General features: G+C 35.6%; 2 protein-coding genes across 29 annotated transcripts in view; one reads left to right on the top strand and one right to left on the bottom strand.

Moving 5' to 3' along the window:
* The window catches only part of NEXN (nexilin F-actin binding protein), a 42,819-nt gene extending 27,528 nt beyond the window's left edge, over positions 1 to 15,291 (top strand). For 5 of the 9 annotated variants that reach the window (XM_037148157.2, XM_037148160.2, XM_037148161.2 and 2 more), the window contains 7 exons: positions 85 to 261; positions 4,003 to 4,191; positions 7,857 to 8,069; positions 9,673 to 9,894; positions 13,088 to 13,273; positions 13,942 to 14,299; positions 14,385 to 15,291. In XM_037148157.2, coding sequence (XP_037004052.2) covers positions 85 to 261; positions 4,003 to 4,191; positions 7,857 to 8,069; positions 9,673 to 9,894; positions 13,088 to 13,273; positions 13,942 to 14,299; positions 14,385 to 14,398 — 1,359 coding nt within the window. In that variant the 3' untranslated portion in view covers positions 14,399 to 15,291. Of the gene's footprint in view, positions 1 to 84; positions 262 to 4,002; positions 4,192 to 7,856; positions 8,070 to 9,672; positions 9,895 to 13,087; positions 13,274 to 13,941; positions 14,311 to 14,384 lie in introns of those variants that run through there. The other 4 variants (XM_037148158.2, XM_053655587.1, XM_037148159.2 and 1 more) reach the window with 2 other exon arrangements.
* A 59-nt stretch (positions 15,292 to 15,350) lies between these two features.
* FUBP1 (far upstream element binding protein 1) overlaps positions 15,351 to 23,144 on the bottom strand; it is a 36,725-nt gene continuing 28,931 nt past the window's right edge. For 7 of the 20 annotated variants that reach the window (XM_037148113.2, XM_037148110.2, XM_037148109.2 and 4 more), the window contains 3 exons: positions 20,707 to 20,766; positions 20,482 to 20,627; positions 15,351 to 20,101 (listed from right to left, as the gene is read on the bottom strand). In XM_037148113.2, coding sequence (XP_037004008.2) covers positions 20,093 to 20,101; positions 20,482 to 20,627; positions 20,707 to 20,766 — 215 coding nt within the window. In that variant the 3' untranslated portion in view covers positions 15,351 to 20,092. The remainder of the gene's footprint in view (positions 20,102 to 20,481; positions 20,628 to 20,706; positions 20,767 to 23,144) is intronic. The other 13 variants (XM_037148117.2, XM_037148115.2, XM_037148116.2 and 10 more) reach the window with 7 other exon arrangements.

A 23,144-nucleotide genomic window follows, 5' to 3' on the forward strand; every position in this document is an offset into this window, starting at 1 on the left:
TTTAAGGAACAAGTCAAAGCAGTTGAGTTGTTTAGCAGTGTTTCCCTCTGTGATTAAAAAATGGGTTTCATGATGTTTTCTTAGGATGATGAACTGGATAATGAGGCAAAAAAACAATCAATTTCTCCTGGTAAACTGACACTAACTTTTGAAGAATTAGAAAGGCAAAGACAAGAAAACCGAAGGAAGCAAGCTGAAGAAGAAGCAAGACAACGTTTAGAAGAAGAAAAGCGTGCTTTTGAAGAAGCAAGGAGGCAAATGGTAAAACAAGTAGATATATATGTATATATACATACAAATCCATATAAAGTTATATATAATGATATATGTAATTATATTTGTACATTTCTATTTTTAGTTACATATAACTTAATGTTATCTTTAATTGTAATTTATACATATAAATACAAAATAGAAATTATATATGTTATATATAAAACACTTAATATTAGGGAAGGTAGCTGGCTTTAGATAAGGTTCATTCCTATGAATTAAAAAAGATTTTTCTATATAAAAGGCTCTGAGCCAGACTGCTTGGATTCAGATATCTACCATTAAAGTAGATAACTGTGAACAAGGTATTTACCTTTTCTATGTCTTAGTTTCTTCATTTACAAAATTGTGAACATAATTGTGCCTACTTCTTAATTGTTAGGAGTTCATACAGAAAGCAGTTAAAGTAGCGTCTGGTATATAGGAAGTGCTTTAAAATGTTAACTATTATTATATTAATAGAATTACCAATGAAAAGTAAATCAAAATAAGAAAACACTGACTCAAGATTTAGTATAAGAATTTTAAAATGGCCCTAACCAGTGTGGCTCAGTTGGTTGGGTATCATCTCACAAAGCAAAGGGTGGCCAGTTAGATTCCTGGTCAGGGCACATGCCTGGGTTGTGGGCTTGGTCCCCGGGAGGTGTGTGTGAGAGGCCACTGATCAAAGTCTCTCCCTCACATCAGTGTTTCTGTCCATCTCTTCTCCCCTTCCCCACTCTCATAAATAAATTAATTAATTAAAAATGAAACGTCCATAATTTTTTCAAGCTTTCAGAATTTCTTGAACAACTTTTATTTATGATGTTCTAGGACTATACCTCTGACATTTTAACTTTCTTGACTGTTGTTTAAAAATGTTAGGGAAGAGAGGGAGAAAGAAAGGGAGAGAAACAATTGATATGGGAAAGACACAGTGAACAGTGGCCTGTCGCCCCCAACCGGGGACCTGACCTGCAACCCAGGCTTGTGCCCTGACTAGGACTAGAACCAGCGACCTTTCCCTTTGTGGGATGACACTCACCCCACTGAGCCACACCAGTCAAGGTAACATCTACAAATTTTAGATACCATTGGTAGTCAGTTTAATGAGCTGAAATAGAAATATCAGCAAGTAATCAAATTATAAATTTTAAAAATATATTTTATTGATTATGCTATTACAGCTGTCCCACTTTTCCCCCCTTTGCCCTTCGCCACCCAGTGCCTCCATTCCCTCCAGCAATCCCCTCTCTTAGTTCATGTCCATGAGTCGTGCATATAAATTTTTTGGTTACTCTATTTCCTATACTGTTCTTAACCTCCCCCTTTCTATGTTGAACCCACTGATTTGTGCTTCTTAATCCCTGCACCTTTCTCCCCATTCTCCCCTGCCTCCTCCCAACTGATAACCCTCCAAATGATCTCCATATCTAGGATTCTGTTCCTGTTCTGCTTGTTTGCTTACTTTGTTCTTTGGATACAATTATTGATAGTTATGAATTTATTGCCATTTTATTGTTCATTATTTTGATCTTTTTATATACTTCTCTTTAGCATTCATATACTAATGGCTTGGTGATGATGAACTCCTTTAGTTTTACCTTGTCTGGGAAGCACTTTATCTGCCCTTTCATTCTAAATGATAGTTATGCTGGATAGAGTAATCTAGGTTGTAGGTCTTTGCTTTTCATCACTTTGAATACTTGTTACCAGTCCCTTCTAGCTTGCAAAGTTTCTTTTGAGAAATCAGCTGAAAAGTCTTTTAGGAACTCTTTGGTAGGTAACTTGTGCTCTTCTCTTGCTCTTTTTAAAATTCTCTCTTTTTGTTTAATTTTTGAAATTTTAATTATGATGTGTCTTGGTGTGGTCCTGTTTGGGTCTATCTTGTTTAGGACTCTCTGTGCTTCCTGGACTTGTATGTCTATTTCCTTTACCAAATTAGGGAAGTTTTCTTTTATTATTTTTTTCATGTAAGTTTTCAATTTCTTGCTCTTCCTCTTCTCCTTCTGGCACCCCTATGATTTAGATATTGGTAGATTTAAAGATATCCCACAGGTGCCTAAGCCTGTCCTCATTGTTTTTGAATTATTATTTTTTCCTGTTCTGGTTGAATGCTTTTTCCTTCCTTGTGTTCCAGTTCAATTTGATTCCTGGCTTCATCCCCTCCACTGTTGGTTCCCTGTAGATTTTTCTTTATTTCACTTAATTTAATCTTCATTTTTGCTGGGCTCTTTTTTACACTCTTTAAGTCCCTAGTAAGTTCCTTGAACATCCTCATAACCAGTGCTTTGAACTGTGCTTCTGATAGATTGTTTATCTCCATTTCATTTAGTTCTCTTTCTGGAGTTTTGTTCTGTTCTTTCATTTGTGCCATATTTCTTTGTCTTCTCATTTTGGCAGCCTCCCTGTATTTGTTTCTGTGTATTTGGTAGAGCTGCTTGACTCCCTGTCTTAGTAGTGTGGCCTATTGCAGAAAAGCACACCTGTTGAATTGTACTGAGTGGAACCTTAGGTTATCACCAGGATGGGGCAACCTGTGTCACTGCTCTGTTGCTCTGTGTTGGGGAGGGCTCAGTGAGAAGACAATGCTGCTGCCTGGCCTCTGGAGTTTTGCCAGGAGGAAGCTGTCTCCCGGCACTCATACTTTACCTCCCCATGTGCCACTGGTGCTCTTCTAGCTGTTGCACTGAATCCAGAGGAGGTGGGTCTATGTGAGTCCTAAGTCCATTGTGGGTCCTTTAACAGGAGTCTCTTGAGAATCCCAATGTCTACCACTGCCTCAATCCCCACTGGTTTTTACAGCCAGAAGTTATGGGGACCTGTCTTACTGGCACTGGAACCCTGGGCTGGGTGGTCTGGTGTGGGGCTGGGATTCTTTGCTCCCGAGGTATCCTTCCCATATTTTGTCCACCTGTGTGGATGTGGGACTACCTATCCCCATTTCTGTACCTCTCTGCACCATATGCATCTCCACGCCTTTCTGTACCTCTCCACATCTCTGCCCCTCCTACCTGTGTGGATGAATGTGGCTTCTTTAAATCCTTGGCTATCAGACTTCCACACAACTCAATTTTTTGACAGTTCTGGGTGGTATTTGTTTTGCTTTCTACTCGTATTTTTTTGCTTTAATTGTTTATGGAGTCAAGGCATATTTACCTATGCCTCCATCGTGACCAGAAGTCAAATTACAAATTTTAATGAATATTTTATTAATTTAATATTAAATTAGACTTTTCATTATGAAATTGTAGAATTTGAATTTTATATAAAATCATTCCAGGTAATCTTCAATGCAGTTAGTATAATGAAAAGTACCATAGTTCATAATAAAAAATTCATGAAAATTACAAAATAAGAACTTTATTTTACTACCAAAGAGACTCTGTATAGGTAAATTTGAACCTCAATTTAAGTATACAAACACATATGTTATATTTTTTCTGGAAAAGTTAATGCTTAATAACTCTTAAATGATCCCTTAAAAAGTTTAAACATTTCATCTGATTTATTAAAAAATTTGACTTGCTTGAAAATTTTTATTTAACTTGAGTTTATATTTATTTGGAATTTCTCCCACTTTGAATATATTATCATATAAGGTCTTATAAAAGAAGGGTATTTGATCAAGTATGTTAAGGGAAAAGAAACATTCCTGTATGAGGTGGCTGATTCTGTGCCTTTTGATTGATAATCCATTCCTGTCTTTGATGAATCTCAGTTTTCAGTAGTGAGTTGTTTCTTGGCCAGGTAAATGAAGAGGAAGAAAACCAAGACTCAGGAAAAATTTTTAAAGGGTACCGCCCTGGTAAACTCAAACTCAGTTTTGAAGAAATGGAAAGACAAAGGAGAGAAGATGAAAAAAGGAAAGCAGAGGAAGAGGCCAGAAGGAGAATAGAGGAAGAAAAGAAGGCATTTGCTGAAGCAAGGAGAAGCATGGTGAGATGGCATGTAACTAGCGAATTCCATTAGCTCAGGTTTTTAGAGTATGTTAAGAGAAACCATGAAACTTTGGGTTGATCCTATTACTTCTGAAATCTGTGCCAAGAGGAGGGATGACAAATAAGTTTAAAAATCTGGGCACAACACCTGTCAGTTAAATGGGTTTGCTTGAATGTAGTGTTGAGAAGGTTCTGATTAAATAGTTATGCCTGGCATTAGAGGGTTGAATATTGTCTTCCTTCTCTGCAAAGGCATGTTTTCCAGATCTAAGTATTTAAGATGAAGTTTCCTACTTCTACCTTTCCTTCCTTCCTCTCCATTCTCCTCTCCCTTCCCACATTTCTTCCTTCCTCCCTTCCTTCCTCTCCTTCTTTCTCTTTCCAATTTCCATCCCATCCAGTATACAGTAAATGACCAAAGCCATTTCATCATAATTCTTTAACTCCAAAATGCTCACCCATCACCACTTTATGTTGCTACCAAAATTAACTCTCACAAAGTTATGGTTCTTACACCATCTTCATGTTTGTAAAATGTACAGTTACCTGACAAACTATTTTCAAGAAAGTTGACATGTGAACATTGCATCTCCTTCTTAAAACATTTTAATTGGCTTCAGTAACCTGGCTTCCTTCCTATGTCTGGGTGAGCCTCTCACACATATATCAAAGTGTTTTATTTGGCTTCATTACCCATCTAGATATGCAAATCAGGAACTTTGGAGCCTTAAACACTTCCACCTTCTTATTCATGCCTTACCTCCAATCATTCACTAAAGTCTCATTTATTCTTCCCCCTAAATCACTCTAAGAATTGTCAGTTTTTCCTCATTTCCCCCTTCCACCACCACAATCCAGGTTACTGTCATCCCTTGACTTGGGCTAAATCCTAATTAACTTGCTTTGTTGCCTATTATACATCCTTCCCTGTAAAGCTAGGAGTGATCTTTCTTCCACCTCCGCCCACTGCCCTTTTTAAATCTTCACCTGAGGATATGTTTATTCATTTGAGAAATTGAGGAAGGGAGAGAGAGAAACATGGTTGTGAGAAACATGAATGTGAGAGAAAAACACTGATCTGTTTCCTCAGGTATGTATCCCGACCGGGGATTGAACCTGTAATTTAGGCATGTGCCTGACTGGGAATCAAACCCGCAACCTTTTGGTGTATGGATGACACTCCAACTAACTGAGCCACTGAGGGAGCGCAGGAGTAACCTTTTGTTTTTTTAAAAAAAAGTAAATTTAATTATGTTAAAGTCTTTCCACTTTCCTTGAGCGAAAATACAACCTTTTAAAGCAAATTTCTTTTTCATCTTGCCCTAGTATATTTCTTGTTTCACTTCTCGATTATTCTTTAATCTGCCAGACATACTAAACTTCTTTCCAGTTTTCCCAAATGCTATGCTCTGGTAAGTGCTGTGTGAAGTATGTCCCTCTGACCTTCCTTATGCTCTGCTATCTGTTATTCATGCATTCCATCTTCTCTGGGAAGCCTTTCCTGCTAACACAAGTTCCAGAGAGGTGTTCCTTTTACGTGTTCTTAAAACGCTGAGGATTCCCCTGGTGTAACGCAGATGCTGTATTGTTGTTGCTCAGGGTCATCCCTCAGTGAGGCTGAGACAGTTCATCAAGCATGGAGAACAATGCATTCCAGCAGAAAAAACTTCCTATAAATTTTTGTGGAATAAATTATATTAAAGCTGTCTTATGTGTACAGTAGGTAATCCTTGCTTCACAAATGGTTTCTACACAAAAACCCTGCAAACACTGTGAAAACACTTAATTTTTGTAGAATGAGCAGGCTCAGGAGAAATGAGCAGGCAAGTGAGGAGGAGCTGTAAGGATCAGGAGATCTCATCTTGGGGGTAGAGTTTTAGGCCAAAACGGACTTTGTACCATGATTCACTAGTGGAAAAGTGCAGGGAAGAAAAACTGTACTAAACGAAGTTGTCTCCTAGAGACAGGTCTACATCAGGGAAGATAAACATTTCCCTTTATTTATATTGTTTTCTTATCCAGGGCCAAGAATCATTTTATATTATGGATCAGTTAGTTCATATATCAATAAACATTTTTGGCAATCTTTGGATTGTAATACTATATAAACTTTGTTTCTGAGTTGAACTGGTTCTTTGGTGAACACTGTCATATACACACGTAAATCTGAGAATAAATAATACCCTTTGCCTCTCTCATGGTAAAATGTATTTCAAGTCAACGATTTAAAAGCAAAATTTGCAATTGCAATTTAAAGATTGCCTTAAATAAATTTAAAAAAAAAGATTGCCTATATACAGGGAATGATAATGTAACAATAAAACTGCCATTTTATTATTACCATGGTGTCAGGCACACTGCTAAGTGTTTCCAAACTTTATTTAGTTTGCATGTCGACTCTGTGGAAGTTGTTCCAGATTAGTAAATTCAGCCTTTGGCTAGATAACTTGCTCAAGATCACCTCTAAATGGCAACAGTATGGTGATTACCAGAGAGAAAAGGGGGTGGGGGCAGGTAAGAGAGGACAAAGGAGGGATAAATGGTGATGGAAGGAAAATTGGGGATAATGAACATAAAATATACAGATGGTATATTATAGAATTGTACCCCTAAAACTATGATTTCATTAATCAATGTTACCCCAATAAATTCAATTTGAAAGTTTTTTTTTTCCTGGAAAAAACAAAAGGCAGAGAAGAAATTCATTAAATTATTTAAGAAGGTTAGCCCTGGCTGGTGTGGCTCAGTGGATTGAGCACTGGCCCATGAACCAAAAGGTCGCCTGTTTAATTCTCAGTCTGGGCACATGCCTGGGTTGCAGGCCAGGTCCCCAGTGGAGGGCACATGAGACGCAACCACATACCGATATCTCCCTCTTTCTTTCACCTTTCCCCTCTGTCTAAAAATAAAATCTTTAAAAAAAAGTTTAAATCATTATTTATAATTTTATTATAAAAATACTCTTGAGTTTTGAGTCTCACCTTTGCCCCTTAGTTATTTATTTGTGTTAACTTAGAACAAGTTACTTTTTAGTGCCTTGGTTTCTGTAAAATGTGGATGTTAATAATTCCTATTTAGTAGGGTTACAGGATAAAATAAGTCAACACATGTAAAGTGCTTAGAATTGTACCTGGAAGATGTATTAACTATTACTATTTATTTTTAAATTAGCCTGAATGTAAATATATCAGGTATGATAAAGTCCTAGCTGAGTGGTTTTTGAGTGGCTTTTTCATTGAGTGGTTTTTGCCTGATTATGAAAGGATCATGGGTTATCTACTTCATTCAGACAAAATGTGATTAAACTGAAATGCTCTATTTTAATTACCAGAGGTTCATTTTAATCCAATGAAAAACTGTTCACTATTATAAAATCTTAATGTTTAATTCAAGTTATCCATAATATAAAATCAAAGTACTGGCTACTTCTTTGTATTCATTGGAATGGGGAATAGATAGCCATCATTTCCTCTGGAATCACAAAATACACTAGTCTTAAATTTTCTAATAATTCCTCCCTTGTTTATTGTGTTACACTTTTGAAGAGAATTTAGGTCTCCTGGTTTTTAGTTCAATGAGAAACCTTTGTACTCCAGTAATCATAGTTCCTACAAAAAAAGATTCCCTTGTTAATATGTATAATTCTGGTAAGAGTGATAAAAGAATTACTTCAAACAGGTAGTAGATGATGACTCCCCAGAGATGTATAAAACAATCTCTCAAGAATCTCTTACACCGGGAAAACTGGAAATTAATTTTGAAGAATTATTAAAACAAAAAATGGAAGAAGAAAAACGACGAACAGAGGAGGAACGGAAGCATAAACTAGAAATGGAAAAACAGGAATTTGAACAACTGAGACAAGAAATGGGAGAGGTAAGATTTTAAAAAATATCCATTTATATTCCACAAATGTTCATTAATCTAAGTGTTTTACATGTATTGCCTTACAACAGTTTTGTTAGTATTATTCACATAAAGGACATGCAACATACTCAAATGAGGCACTTGATACAAGTTTCAACATAGTTATGTGCACTTTCTAGCCTGCCATAACTGTACTTTCTTGCTAATTTAAAAAATATAGAACATTGCAAGTGACTGAGACATTACTACAGTACCTTAAATAAATACATATTCCTACATACCTAACCATTATCTGTGGTTACGGCATGATTGAGCAGTGTTCTAGAGCAGTGACTTTTAACATTCTACATCTCATGGCACACATAAACTAAAATTATGTAGCACACTAAAAATACATATTTTTGCTTTCCCAATTGTATGGAAAATAATAAATAATAATACAAGAATAAACTCTGGCAGAATTTAACTGTCACATTCTGATGCTATTGACTTACCCACATCTGGGAGTTTTCCAGCAAGTAGCACACCAATTCCAAGATCACCTGGACTGTAGCTGATTAGTTCAATCATTTTGATCAGAATGATTTGGGGAACCATTGTGATATGTTGTATATTATAAACTTATTTCTGGGATTTTAAGAGTTGCTTATTTTTACACCTAGATGAAGTCAAGGTAGTATAAAAAAATGTTCTTCCCCACCTTGGTTGAACCAAGAAAATAACTGATGTCACTTCATCCACTGTGACTACCTGCCTCTGCTTTTCTCCCTTCAACCTAGCACTCTAGGTCTTCTCCAGGAAAAGTATACCAGGAATAATAAAAGTATACCAGGAATAATCTCACTCCACTTAGTGAGATTAGGGTTTAGTGTTAAGAAGCATAAAAAAAAAAGTAGTAATAATAAATTGTGATAAGCCAAGGGAGAGGAACCTGAATAAGACGTATTCAAGATATAATGGTATAAAAAACTAGACCCCAATTTTGGTTGACTCCTTTTCTATTTTGGCAAAACATAAAATTGAGAATACAAGTGATATGTAGTGAACTTGGAGGGATTTTTACCAGACTATATCTGTCGAAGTGCTTAATTCAATTAACTTGAGTATTAACAGTACTACATAACTTTATTAGGCTATCATCAAACCTAAGACAAGAAAGAACTTTAGAGATACTCTGATCCTATAAAGATTAAAAAATCCAGTACAGTGAGTAAAATGACTAAAGAAGAGGCTGCACAGTATGAGCAAAAGAACTACAACTTTTGTCTCCTAGCCCAGTGTTCTTTCAACTGCATTTCTTCACCTACCCCTAAAATTCCTACTAAGGGCGAATTTTGATACGCGTATTTTAATTTTAGCAGGTTACAATGAAATGTAAAATGTGATTTTAAGCCACACTCCCTAATGAAAAATATTTTAAATGAAATAAAGATCTTATCTCAAGTCTTAAACTTGTGGTACTTTTAATAAGTAAATTTAGGTATTGTGTTTAGGGAGGTTATTTAAGCTTTAGTTTTTGTTTCAAATAGGAAATGGTGAACACTTTTGGGATGGTTTATTGTACAAACTAATTTTCTAGTATTTAATATATAAAAATAACAATTTTTTGAAGGAAGAGGAAGAAAATGAAACCTTTGAATTGAGCAAGGAATATGAAGAATTAATCAAATTGAAAAGGAGTGGCTCTATTCAAGCTAAAAATCTAAAAAGCAAGTTTGAAAAAATTGGACAATTGTCTGAAAAAGAAATACAGAAAAAAATAGAAGAAGAACGAGCAAGAAGAAGAGCCATTGACCTTGAAATTAAACAGCGAGAAGCAGAAAACTTTCATGAGGTACTCTATTTTACATTTAACATAGTCATGGTACACTAATGACTCAACAGAAATAACAGACTTTGAAATAAGTTTTGGTACTTAAAGTTATACGTAATAATTTGGGAACTAAGTAGCAAAGGCACATTAAGATCTTGAGACTGAAATATTTCCCCATTCTAGCATCATTTCAGACTTTTATTAGAATTACAGACAACAGTGAATGCCAAATGTTTCACTCCTGAAAAAAAAAATAGTTCAAAAGTATTTACTGGACCTTGGCTGGTGTGGCTCAGTGGATTAAGTGCTGGTCTGAGAACCAAAGGGTCGCTAGTTCAATACCCTGTCAGGACACATGCCTGGGTTGTGGGCCAGGTCCCCGGTGGAGGAGCACATGAGAGGCAACCACACATTGATGTTTCTCTCCCTCTGTCTCCCCTCCCTTCTCTCTAAAAAATAATAAGATCTTAAAAATAAAAGTAAATAAAAGCTTATTTGAAAAAAGTTACAAGTTTTCGTTTGAATCAGTAGAACCAGTGTATATTTGTGTTAACCCTCCAGATATTATTCACACTTTGAGGCCAATAAACCCTATAATTCAGTGGCAGAGCCTAAACCAAAATTCAGTTAACACAAATTTAAAGTACCTCCAAACGTAAAATGAGGCAATCACTGAATGACCTATAATGTCCCTTCCAGTTTGAGGACTAATTCCATGGTTATGAATATTGTTTTAAATAAGGTCTGGAAACATTTTTCTGCCAGAATTGCCATGTTTGAATATTTAACAGCATTTAACCAATATTCTAAAAATGCATTTCCATCAACTATTTAACTAGTAAAACAGGTTTGGGAAGTTGGGAGAGCCTTCAGAGGAAATTGTGAATAAAAGAAATTATGTTCAGATTCTCAACTCTTAGCTCTTCTTTATAATTGAGACAAGCAGAGGGCAAAAACAGCAAATGAATATGCAAGTACAGGTGAGTTGACCACATTGTAGATGCCATGTTAAGGAACTGTTTTATTGGGGTGCATGGAAGGGATTTAAAAAACATGGAGTACTATCAAGTTGACATCTTTATAGATAGACCATGCTAAATCTGAAGATGGTTTTAGATTCATGCATTAAAAACAAGGTATTGAGGTCAGGTGAGAGGCAGGACCTGTGGATTTTAACTTCTATGGATGGTGTTTGAAAAGTATAGAAGTAGATAAAGCCATCTTCAGAGTTAATAGTTTGAAGATGAATAAAACTCTGGAGAATATGGACATTTTAATGGATATTTGGCCACAAGATCTGGTGATTCCTTAGAAAGATGTGTTATAGTAGGTAAAGCGAAGTTCCACAAGCATGCACTTGATTCCATCGCCTCCCCCGCTTTTTGGTTAAAGGTAGTGAAATCTCAGAGCAGTAATACTTAGCCCTATAATATATGGAAGATAGGAATAAAAGAAATGAGGTAGTGACTTGTTTTATTGCTATTATTTGGCCGCCGCTTGTGTAAAAGGATATGAGAATAGGACATGGTTGATTTATATAAACTGTTCAGGATGTCCTGAACAGTGTTTCTTGTGATGGATGTTGGCATTCCTCTGATCATATTCCTCTAGATTAAGGGTCATTGAGATATGCTTTAAAAACTTGTGTTGGCAGTTTTGACCTGCAGTGCAATCAACTTCTAGAACAGGAACCTCACTCATCCCATCTAACCATGTTAGAAAATGTGCCTTGTTTATATTCCAGACATCTTTCAAGGACTCATTCATGTTACCTTCCCTAATCAAAGAATCCCTTCAGCTCCTCGTAGCCCTTAACCTGTACCACTCACTTGGTACTTACTGTCTTTAATATTCATGTGCTGGGGTTATCAATGCCCTATTAAGAACGCACCTAGGGAACAAGTTATTTTTACTATGATCTTAAGGAGATTCATTTCCTGTGAAAAATCTTAACCTGGCTTTTCAGGGACTGGCAGCAATTACATTTAGACGGAAACTGTTCATAACCACCCCCCCAATTAGCATAAGAGGAATTCTTATCATTAACATGTATTTTTTAAGGCTATTTATGGCACACATAAGGTTTACCCACTGGGAACCTGGTTGTGTTGGATTATAGAACTATCCAACTTCTAATTCCTTCTACATGCGTTGGAATGGAGGTGCAGTACCCCAAACTGATGTAAAACATGAATATTTTTATTGTAGACAACTGCTTTACAGCTTGTTTCAAAATTTAGTTGGAGGTGGTGCCCTGAAGCAATCCCTCATTTTGTAGTATAGAATGGTATCTCCAGATAGACCCACAGAAAAGCCTGTAGTTTTGAAACTGTCAAGTATGACTAATGTACTTTAGAAACCATGAATTATCTACAGTAGCCTACTCTACAAAAACACTAAAGCCATCAGTAATCTCACTAAATTTTTAGACTAACACTATTTGATAGTTGAACCCTGCTCTTTCCTTACTCTCAATTTTACTTCCAGTTCCCAACTCTTACCCCTAAATAGATGACTCAAAACCACTCATCTGTGATTTCCTGAAGTTCATCATTGCCTCTCAAATTACCCTCACATTTGTTCTATCTGCACTCTTCTATGCCTTTTAATCGTCAATAAATTAGATGGAATTCATCTGAAAGGCACAATTATTAACTAAATAAGGCGATGAAGAAAATCGTAAGTGGGTCCTGGTTGGTTGGTTCAGTGGATTGAGCATTGGTGTGCAAACCAAAGGGTTGCTAATTTAATTTCCAGTCCAGGGCACATGCCTAGGTTGTGGGCCAGGTCGCCCGGCAGGCACAGAGGCAACTGCACATTGATGTTTTTCTCCCTTGCCCTAAGAATAAACAAAACCTTAAAAACAGGAAAAGAAAATCACAAGGGAGTACTGTTAACAGTATATAGTATCCCCAACCTTTTCTGTTAAGTACTGATGCCTGGGCAAATGAAGACAATGGGACTCCACTAATACTGTATGATCTTTACATTGGGAGAAAAGGATTCTAATAGTTAAAGAGAATGTTTCACAAATAAAACATTCATCTTTCCGAAACTTAGGGATAGTAAAAATCTGTCTGTAGTGTGGCACAAATGTGCATACAACATAAATTATTTTGTGCCTATAAAAGACAACTTCACAACTCTTAACACTTCAGTTCTTGGTGGCTCGGGGAAAACAAGTGTTTCTTTTTCTTGGCCCACTTTTGCAAAGGAAGAAGATGTTGACGTCAGGCCTGCAAAAAGGAGTGAGGCTCCATTTACTCATAAAGTGAATATGAAAGCTAGATTTGAACAAATGGCTAAGGCAAGAGAGGAAGAAGAACAAAGAAGAATTGAAGAACAAAAGTTACTACGTATGCAGTTTGAACAAAAGGAAATTGATGCAGCACTACAGAAGGTACAAGGCAAACATATACTTTTTCAAAAATGCTCTTAAAAACCATACTCTCATGTGAAGGGTAAAAACAACCCATTTTTCACCCTGGTTGGTGTAGCTCAATGGATTGAGGCAGGCCTGCAACTATGGGCCCCCTAGTTCAATTCCAGGTTGGAGCACATGTCTGGGTTGCAGGTCATCAGGTCCCCAGTGGGGGGGCGTGCAAGAGGCAACCATGCAGTAATTGATGTTTCTTTCCCTTTCTCCTTCCCTTCCCCGCCTCTCTAAAAACAACAAAAAAACCCCATTTTAATAAGTCACTGAAACTTTTTGTATAAACATTTCATACTGTATTTTTACCGTACCGTTCCTATGTTTAGATAGTCAAATACCAGTTACAACCGCCTACAGTATTTATAGTAACATGCTATACAAGTTGGTAGCTTAGAAGCAACGGCTGTACCATCTAGGTGTGTGTAAGTGAACTCTAAGATATTTACACAATGACCAAATCACTTAATCATGCATTTCTCAGAACATACCCTGATGTGAAGTGGGTCACACTCATACTTACATGTTCTTTACTCTGGGGGGAAAAGGAACACATTTACCTTCAAGATTGTCACTAAACCACTGTCCTGAGCTGCTACGTTATATATGGTAACTTGAATGCATTTATTTTAATACAGAAAAGAGAAGAGGAAGAGGAAGATGAGGGCAGTATCATGAATGGCTCCACTAATGAAGATGAAGAGCAAACCAGATCAGGAGCTCCGTGGTTCAAGAAGCCATTAAAAAACACATCGGTTGTAGATAGTGAGCCTGTTAGATTTACGGTTAAAGTAACAGGAGAACCCAAACCAGAAATTACATGGTGGTTTGAAGGAGAAATGCTGCAGGATGGAGAAGACTATCAATATATTGAAAGAGGAGAAACGTACTGCCTCTATTTACCAGAAACTTTCCCAGAAGATGAAGGAGAGTATATGTGTAAAGCAGTCAACAATAAAGGCTCTGCAGCTAGTACCTGTATTCTTACAATTGAAAGTAAGAATTAATCACTTTTTAAATCTAATACATATATTCTATTTAAATCTTTTCTTTAAAAAGAATTCCTTTTCTTCTTTTTTAGCTGACGACTACTAGCTTCCTTTCCCTCTCCTCTGACTGGACCTCTGTCTGTGTCTCCGACTTTGTTACTACATCCATCTTTTTCACGTGGCGGGGCCAAAAAAGGAAACCAGTTGACTTACTCCTTTTCATAACCATCTTCAAAACACAAGCTCATCTAAAGATTACTTTTTCCTTTCCAAATGAGCACCAGACTCATCATATTATGCAGAAGTTAATGTGTATTTAACCAGGAAAGTGGGAATTGTCCTCAAATATTGTATCAGAACCTATTTTAAAAGCTGTGCATTTCCCGTTAAGTCCACAGCAATATACTTAAAAAATATCCTAACACAGTATTTTGCATGAAAGAATGCCATTTATGAGCTATCTGCACCTAAAATTAGTCTGAAATAGCTGAGGCAATGAAATGGAACCTATCAATACAGGAGTTTTCTCATTATTTTGGTTGTTGTAGTTTCAGAGTCTTTTTGAAGATGTATGAGGGGGATAGGGTACATCATTCACAGAGAAAAACGAAAATTAAAAGATTTTTAAGAAACAAATGCCAGAGAAAATTGGATGAAAACCACTGCCAATACAGTTCTTTCTGAGTGTTGAAAATGTTAAAAGTACTTTTCAAATGTATATAACATATAGTCAAGCTTATAACACAAATTTATCATGCCTGAACAGTTGTATTTCAATGAGAAAGTTTTGTTATTAGCCATACAGGAGAAAAGAATTTCAATGTAACTGAAGGTTTCAAGATCTAAGAGGATTAGATTAAGGGGGGGGGGCACAATCTTTAATGCTGGCCTTTACATGAGTTTGTAAATAATTAGCTACCATGTTCTATTATCGGGTTGTTTTGTATTTTAATTTTCTGGAAGACAATTTTATTTTACAATGTAAACCCATAATAAAGTAACTTCTATATTTAAAAAAGTCTCAGTATTTTAGAAAAAAAAAGACAAAACACTCCCTATAATATTAACCAATGTACATTTATTTTTTTATTGAGTAAACCATAATACAAAATTACAGCAATCATGTGTCCTTTTACATACAATGTCATTAAAGCAAACTCTAAACCACAGTTTGTAAAGTATTCAATTTACCTCAAGTCCAAGCTGCATCTCCCTAAGACACTGTTCCCATCACAGTAGCCATTTTAAGCCAATCTTCTTTTTACACACGGGTAGTTTCTGTAGAGAACACTTTTCTCAGGACGAAAATGCATTGAGCATGCATAAGAAAAAAAATATATATGCGCAAATACATTTAAGAGTTTCTATAGGGGCATCAATGAAGAAAATAAAACCCTGGGATTTATTTGCTTCCTAGAAGCACCAATTAAAAAATCCTCAGAAGTTTATACTGTGGCAATAAAACTCAAATGTCTAAACAAAAAATAAGATTATTTTCAGAGTCAAAATTAAGTACGTATTGTTAAAAAACATTTTGAAATGAGGCAGAATTTTCAGAAATTAAAAATACATCCTCACTGATTAGCAATTTCTATACCCCTATTCTAGATATAGCTAATTTTGCAGATAGAACTGATTCTTCTGGCAGAATATTCACACAAATGAAATGTCATCCGTATACCTATATTCCTATTTCCCTCTTAAGGAACTCTGCTACTCCTATCCAAACCCATCCACATGAATTAACTACCAAGGTATTTGTCTAAGGATGTATTTTACAATGTTTATAAACAACTAATATTAAATAACTAGTTTTAGTATTAAAAACATTTTCATTAATTAAAACTAAAAGCACACTTCTCATTTCTAAAAGCAACATCAAAACATAAGAATTCTAAGCACCACCACACTAAGGTATCTTAAACAAAAATAAAAAATTGTCAAGTTTTTAAGTGCTAAATAAAATAAATCAGTTCAATTCCATTCTAAACATTGTTTCTACCACTCCTAACATCCACTGCATTCAAACCAACCAGCTCACCTTTTCTGCTTTCCATTTATTTTAAGGTTAAGATTAGCGCCATTAAAAAAAATGCTTGCATTATCAGTGAAGGCTTATGGTAATGATAAAAGATTCTTGTAAGACAGAAACAATGCCCCAATATCTATTAGCATTCATCTATATATTCTATTCTTTTGTAAAAATGCAAACTACAGCTAACCCCAACTTGACAAGCTCTTAAAAGTTCAAAGAGCTCCTCTATATTATCAATCTTAACATACCTATCATTGACTATCAAAACACACACACAAATGTGGTGCAATAACTACATAACTTATGAAATTTAACAGTTCATGGAACATTTAAGAGCAAGTGAATAGCACTTTAAAATGAAGTGATCAAAAGCAGGTACATCACACCCTATATCATATTATGTATGGGAATACATTTCATATTTCTCAATTATGATTCGCCAATTTTACCTTCTACATTGAGCCCTTCTATGGTCCATGCTCATCGGCTCACCAATGGCATACACTCAAAGGATTCTCCTCTTTATGGGTAACTATCTCAGGACCTGATTTTATGAGCTATGATTTGGTGCTTGCAGCATCTTCAGCACTGTGTGTGAAAATGAAGGCAGTATTTTTGAATATTTTTCTTTGTTGTAGAGATAAGCAGGAGTTTTAAAAGGATCAGCACATTTTAGAAACTGAGTAAACAAAACTGATATGATGCTGCTTTAAAATTAAAACATTCATCTTAACTCAAAATATGTACCAGTTAAAATCATCTATAAGAACACACAAACATTTTAAACTGGCAAAAAATAAAAATAAAAAAAATTAATTCAGCGTCAGTTATTAAAGTATTATAAATCAGAAAAATATTGGTTGCTATACAGATTATGAAAGGTTATTTGCTATACAGTTAACATTTCACTGATGCACATGCCTTTTATCAAAACATACTGCCAGTATTCTTTATAATTTTTCTTTTCAGTGTATATAAAAGTTATAAAACCCAAATTGTCTAAAAAGGAGTCACAATAAAACTCTCACCCATAATGTCCTTACTGAATGAACTGCTATAGTTCAAGAGTAAGAAAAAAACAGACTCCATTGGCTTTGGAGGGAGAAGAAAATGTCTTGTCAATCTTAGACTGTGAAGGCTGTTGAAGTTTCTGACCAAGTGACTTCCTAAATCTTAACATCTATGTAATTGTCCTTTCTCAATTTTAACAATTCTACTATATTTGAAAAAAGATTACAAAAAGTTTGGATGTAATTCAATTACAGCAGCAATCTACTCATCATTCCTTTCATTTTAATAAAAAGATTAAAATAATAAAAAAAACATTACCCAGAAATGTAAACAGTTGTTTGAACAACTTACAGACTTTCCACTGAAATAGTAGCATGAATAACAAAATACATTTTGGGGAAGCAGTAGCAGATTGCCTTTGAATACACAACCACAAAAACCTCACAGGGACAACATTAATGTACTGAAATATTTATTTATATATGTCCTTAGGTTGTGCTTACCTGTTGCTTTTTGCAGCAGAACCTAAGGTGGAAGGTCTGGGAAGGCACTGTGAAGCATAAATAATTGCACTGTTTGCAATTAATAAAGATTTTAAACCTTAAATGAATCAAAATCAACAGCCTCCAATTTGTGAGTTATGATACTGAATCCAACTGAACTATTTCTTCAGTTTAATTAATAAACGTACCACTTTCCTAAAAGGTCATCTATAACAGTATCATGCAAAATACTGAAATCATTCATGTCAATACCCTACTCTTACAAATAACAGATAACTCCTTAACTATTAAGCTTCAAACTAGAACTACATATCCATATCTACATAAGGGTAAGGGAAGTCACTCTAAGTTCTATAAAACAATCAAAAACATTTCAAAATATCCACAATGAACTGTACTGCTAATTTTCTACTCTAGGTAATCTCAGCATTAATCTTGCACATCTTCCTTTATAGTATATTCAAAACAACAAACGGTGCTCCCCACCAATGAAAGAACTAATATATATTTATGAAATGGTGTTATAACTGCTACATTGCTTTATATAATTGCAAACTGAAAACCACTTCTGTCTGATACATTTCAACTTTCATTATTAATATATAAAATATGCATCTTACACTGAAAAACAATATATTTAAGGAGCACCAATGAGTAATATTATTCAACTTTTTTAAAATCAATTTTCTTTAGCTATAGCTAAAGCATATAAAAATACTTACCCATTAAGCTCACTTTAAAAAAAAAATACAGACCTATGTATTATTCTTTGTTAAATTAAGAAGCATTATGGTTTTCCAAGATATCAGCACTGTATTCCAACATAATATTCACACAAAGTATGGCATTTACATTATGTGGAACATTGACAAAAAGATACTGTTGCAGTTCATCAATTTGTCATTCTGATGTACTTACAGTGCAATGCTCCTTGAAGGAACACAATCAAGGATGATACACAGCACAGTCCTCCTCACCCCTACAGAGCTAGTTCTATACTGGCTGGATCAAACCTGCACTTCAACAGACAATGGCAAGACAGACTGTATTTGCATGTAGTCTAATATATTAATATGCAAAGAGCCAACAAATATGCAGAGTAAAACAATGGATTTCAACAAAATATCAGAACTTCAGCATGAGTGTTAGAGTAATAAAATGATTTCAAATACATAAAAAAATTAAGTTGATTCAATGACTGGACTTGTGCATTTACAAAACAAAGCTTATCTATACTGCAAAAAGAAAAATAAAGAAAAGAAAAAAGCTCAAACATTTCCGTACGCCAATAATACTTTGATGGCAGATGCATTGTAGCTATTATAATTTTTGTATACTGTTCACTTTTCTACCCTAAATTTAGGAAGAAACACACTAATATCGTAATACATTGAAAGAGTTGCTTTACATGAAAAAACTATTCTTATTAAACTACTCATATTCACTATCTGAAAACTGTTTAAAATTAGTTATGCTGAAACAGTCTTGGAAGTCAAGTAATTATCAAATTAAGAACAGAAAGGTTAACTGTTATAGCAGCTGTACAGGTCTGAAACAGTGGTCATGTATAAAAGGAAATTTCACTGTTAATGCAATGGAAGTATGCCAAAAGATCATCGTACACACATGCAGCTTTTAATCAAACACAAGGAAAAAAATGAAGATATCAGGATTACTTGTGCTGAAACAGCCAAATATAATAAATGGAAAAGAGTCTCCAATCTATTTCTATACTGCAAGGGGGAAAAAAACATGCCAGTGTTTAAAAATTCAATTAATAGTTCATGGGGAAAGCTTATATATTTGTGTATATGTATCTTATCATTGCTAAGAAATTATGAATCCTTTAAATACCCACATATCCAACTTACCGACACAGGAGGTTTCATATCATTTATTGTAAAGCACAAAACAGGCATTTTAAAAGTGAAAGTATACATTGAAAAAGTACATTTATATCACAAAGCATTGACCACATAATAGTTGCAAATACATTTGCTGGAATGTGTACATCTACACTAAATACTAAAAACAAACCAATTTTCATTTCTACACAGAAATATTAACCTCCTATCAGTAGTGATAGATATTTTTGTACATTTTCAAAAAAAAAAAAAAAAAAAAGAAAAAAAACCACTATTTTAAACCAAAAACAAAATTAAGATCTTCATCAAGTCGTCTGCATCCATATATTTAACAAAGGTATTTTTCCCCCACACAATGAAGCAAATACTGTATTGTCCACTTCTTATTATTGGCCCTGTGCAGAAGAGATACATAAGAAATACACAAAAAGTTAAAGAAAATCCTTTAAATGGAGCTAACTCAGGAGTGAATCCTTTAAGAAAGAAAAACTGGTTAATATAAATGGTGGTGGCTTCTTGCATGATTTGCAAATCCCTGGGGGAAAAAAATTCATTTTTAAAATGAAAGACATTATAGAAATATTCAGCACTCAGATGCCAGATAGCATTATTAAAAAAAAAAACAAAACAAAAACCCAAACAGTACACAACAGTCTTTCATTTAGTTATACTTTGCCACATAAAAATTAAAAAGGCAAACATAATCCCAAACAGACAAAACAAACATGCAGAAAACATGACTGGAGTTTTTAACATATCAGCAAATTTATTATACCTGAGGTGCTGGAGGATGCTGTGGCATTCCCTGGGGACTCGTCTGGGCATAGTAGGCTGCTTGCTGTCTATAGTACTCAGCCCAGGCTGCACTATAATCTGGCTGACCGCCTGGTGGAGCACCAGTAGGAGCAGGAACTGCTTGACCTTTGAGAAAACATAATACTTTGTTGCTGTAACCATAATTAAAAGCCCCAAAGAATCTCATTTCTAATAAAGACAATACCTTGCTTCTTGTAATATTCCTCCCAAGCCTTTGAATAATCCTGTGTCTGCCCTTGTTGACCTAAAAAAAACCCCTTTAATTTTAATACAAAATTATATCCACTGTAAGTACAGCTTACAAAGACAAAAGCAGAGGAGCAGAATGGCTTTTGTTGTAAGTATTCACCTATGTCAGAAAATTACGTAATTAAAAAAAAATTTAGAATTCTTTTTGCCTTATCACTATTAAAAACACAAAATTGTCCACATCGTTTTCACTAAAAAAGGTAAAAATGTAGTTCTATCGATGTTCTAAATTTGAGTTTGAAAGCACTTCAGGTAAGCAGTCCATACATATATGGTTCCCAGGTAGTGATTGGTGGACTGAGGTACACTATTTTTTTGGGGGGGAGGGTCTCTTATACATTTGGACATGCTACATTACAGGTTTTATATAAAATGCAAATCCTCAATAGCAAAAAACAAGTTTTTGAGACACCAAAAAGTCCACTTAAAAGTTATTATTTAAAGACTATGATTTTGACATCTGGCCAAGACTTGTATCCTGATTAGTAACCTATTAACTACATATATAAAAACAAACCTTTAAAACACTCCTTAATAATAACTCCCGCCAAGATGGAGGCGTAGGTGAAAACACTATACCTTCTCCCACAACCAAGTTTAAAGACAACAAAGTTTTAGTAACAAAAAATGCAGCCAAAACACAGAAAAATGAACTATAAGGAAGTCTGACAACAATGAACTCTTCAGCCAGACAGGTAAGAGGGGCGGAGCCAGTAGCAGAGCAGGGTCGGCAGGAAAGATCCCCCAACCCAGGCCTGCAGGCAGCCATGGGCAGATCCTGGAAGTGGGGTAGCAACTGGTGGACCCAGTGAGGGTGCAAGGAAGCAGGCTGACCACGGTCACACATTCACACACAGATAAACCAGCAAAGGAGCAGTAAGACAGACTGTGCAGGCCCCAGCAGCGGGAAGCAGTGGAGGAAACCACCATTGCCCCTTTTTGATCCTGCCCCCACATGCAGCATCACAAACCAGCGACCTGGGTGGCCCTGCCCTGGTGAACACCTAGGGCTCCGCTCCTCATAGCTAACAGGCCCAAACAGAGCAAAATATGGCTCAAGAAGAACTCAAAGCCCCAGAGCCAATAACTCTAAGCAACCATGAAATAGCCAACCTAACAGATGCACAGTTCAAAACACTGATGATCAGGATGCTCACAGAACTGGTTGATTTTAGTCACAAATTAGAGGAACATATGAAGGCTAAACTAATTGAAATGAAGGGAAATGCACAGGAAACCAATAGTAATGGAAAGGAAACTGGGACTCATATCAAGGGAGTGGACCAGAAGGAAGAAAAAAAATGACCAAACAGAAAAATATGAAGAAACAAGAATTCAAAAAAATGAGGAAAGGCTTAGGAACCTCCAGGACATCTTTAAATGCTCCAACATCCAAATTATAGGGGTACCAGAAGGAGAAGAGAAAGAGCAAAGGAGAACTTCCCCAATCTGGCAAAGGAAATAGACTTCCAGGAAATCCAGGAAGCTCAGAGAGTCCCAAAGAAGTTGGACCCAAGAAGGAACATACCAAGGCACATCATCATTACATTAGCCAAGATTAAAATGAAGGAGAGAATCCTAGAAGCAGCAAGAGATAAGGGGACAGTCACCTACAAAGGAGTTCCCATCAGACTGTCAGCAGATTTCTCAAAAGAGACCTTACAGGCAAGAAGAGGCTGGAAAGAAGTATTCCAAGTCATGAAATCCAAAGACCTACATCCAAGATTGTTCTATCCAGCAAAGCTTTCATTTAGAATGGAAAGGCAGATAAAGTGCTTCTCAGATAAGGTCAAATTCAAGGAGTTCATCATCACTAAGCCCTTATTATATGAAATGTTAAAGGGACTTACCTAAGAAAAAGAAGATAAAAATGATGAACAGTGAAAGGACAGCAAACTCACAGTTATTAACAACCACACCTAAAACAAAAGCAAACTAAGAGGACAGCTAGATCAGGAGCAGAACCATAGAAATGAAAATCACATGGAGGGTTAGCAACAGGGGAGTGGGAGGAGGAGAAGGGGGGAGAAGGTACAGAAAATAAGTAGCATAGACAGTAGATAGAAAATAGATGGAGGGGAGGGTAAGAATAGCAGGGGAAATATAGAATCCAAAGAACTTGAGACACGTGGTCATAACTAAAGGGGGGAGGAATGGTGGGGGAGGGGTTGTGCAGGGTGGAGGGGAATGAACGGGGGGAAAAAGAACAATTGTAATGGCATAATCAATAAAATATATTTTTTTAAAAAAGGAAAAAAGATACTCCTTAATAATGTCTTTAAATTTTTACTACAGTATGTTCAAATTACAACACAATTTTATCAAAAATAACCTGATGAAGGACATCAAGAACAATTACCAAAGAGGTCCTAA

This window comes from Artibeus jamaicensis, unplaced genomic scaffold (genome assembly GCF_021234435.1).
Source record: "Artibeus jamaicensis isolate MK-2021 breed Jamaican fruit bat unplaced genomic scaffold, CSHL_Jam_final scaffold_1019, whole genome shotgun sequence".
In the NCBI taxonomy this organism is placed as follows: Eukaryota; Metazoa; Chordata; class Mammalia; order Chiroptera; family Phyllostomidae; genus Artibeus; species Artibeus jamaicensis.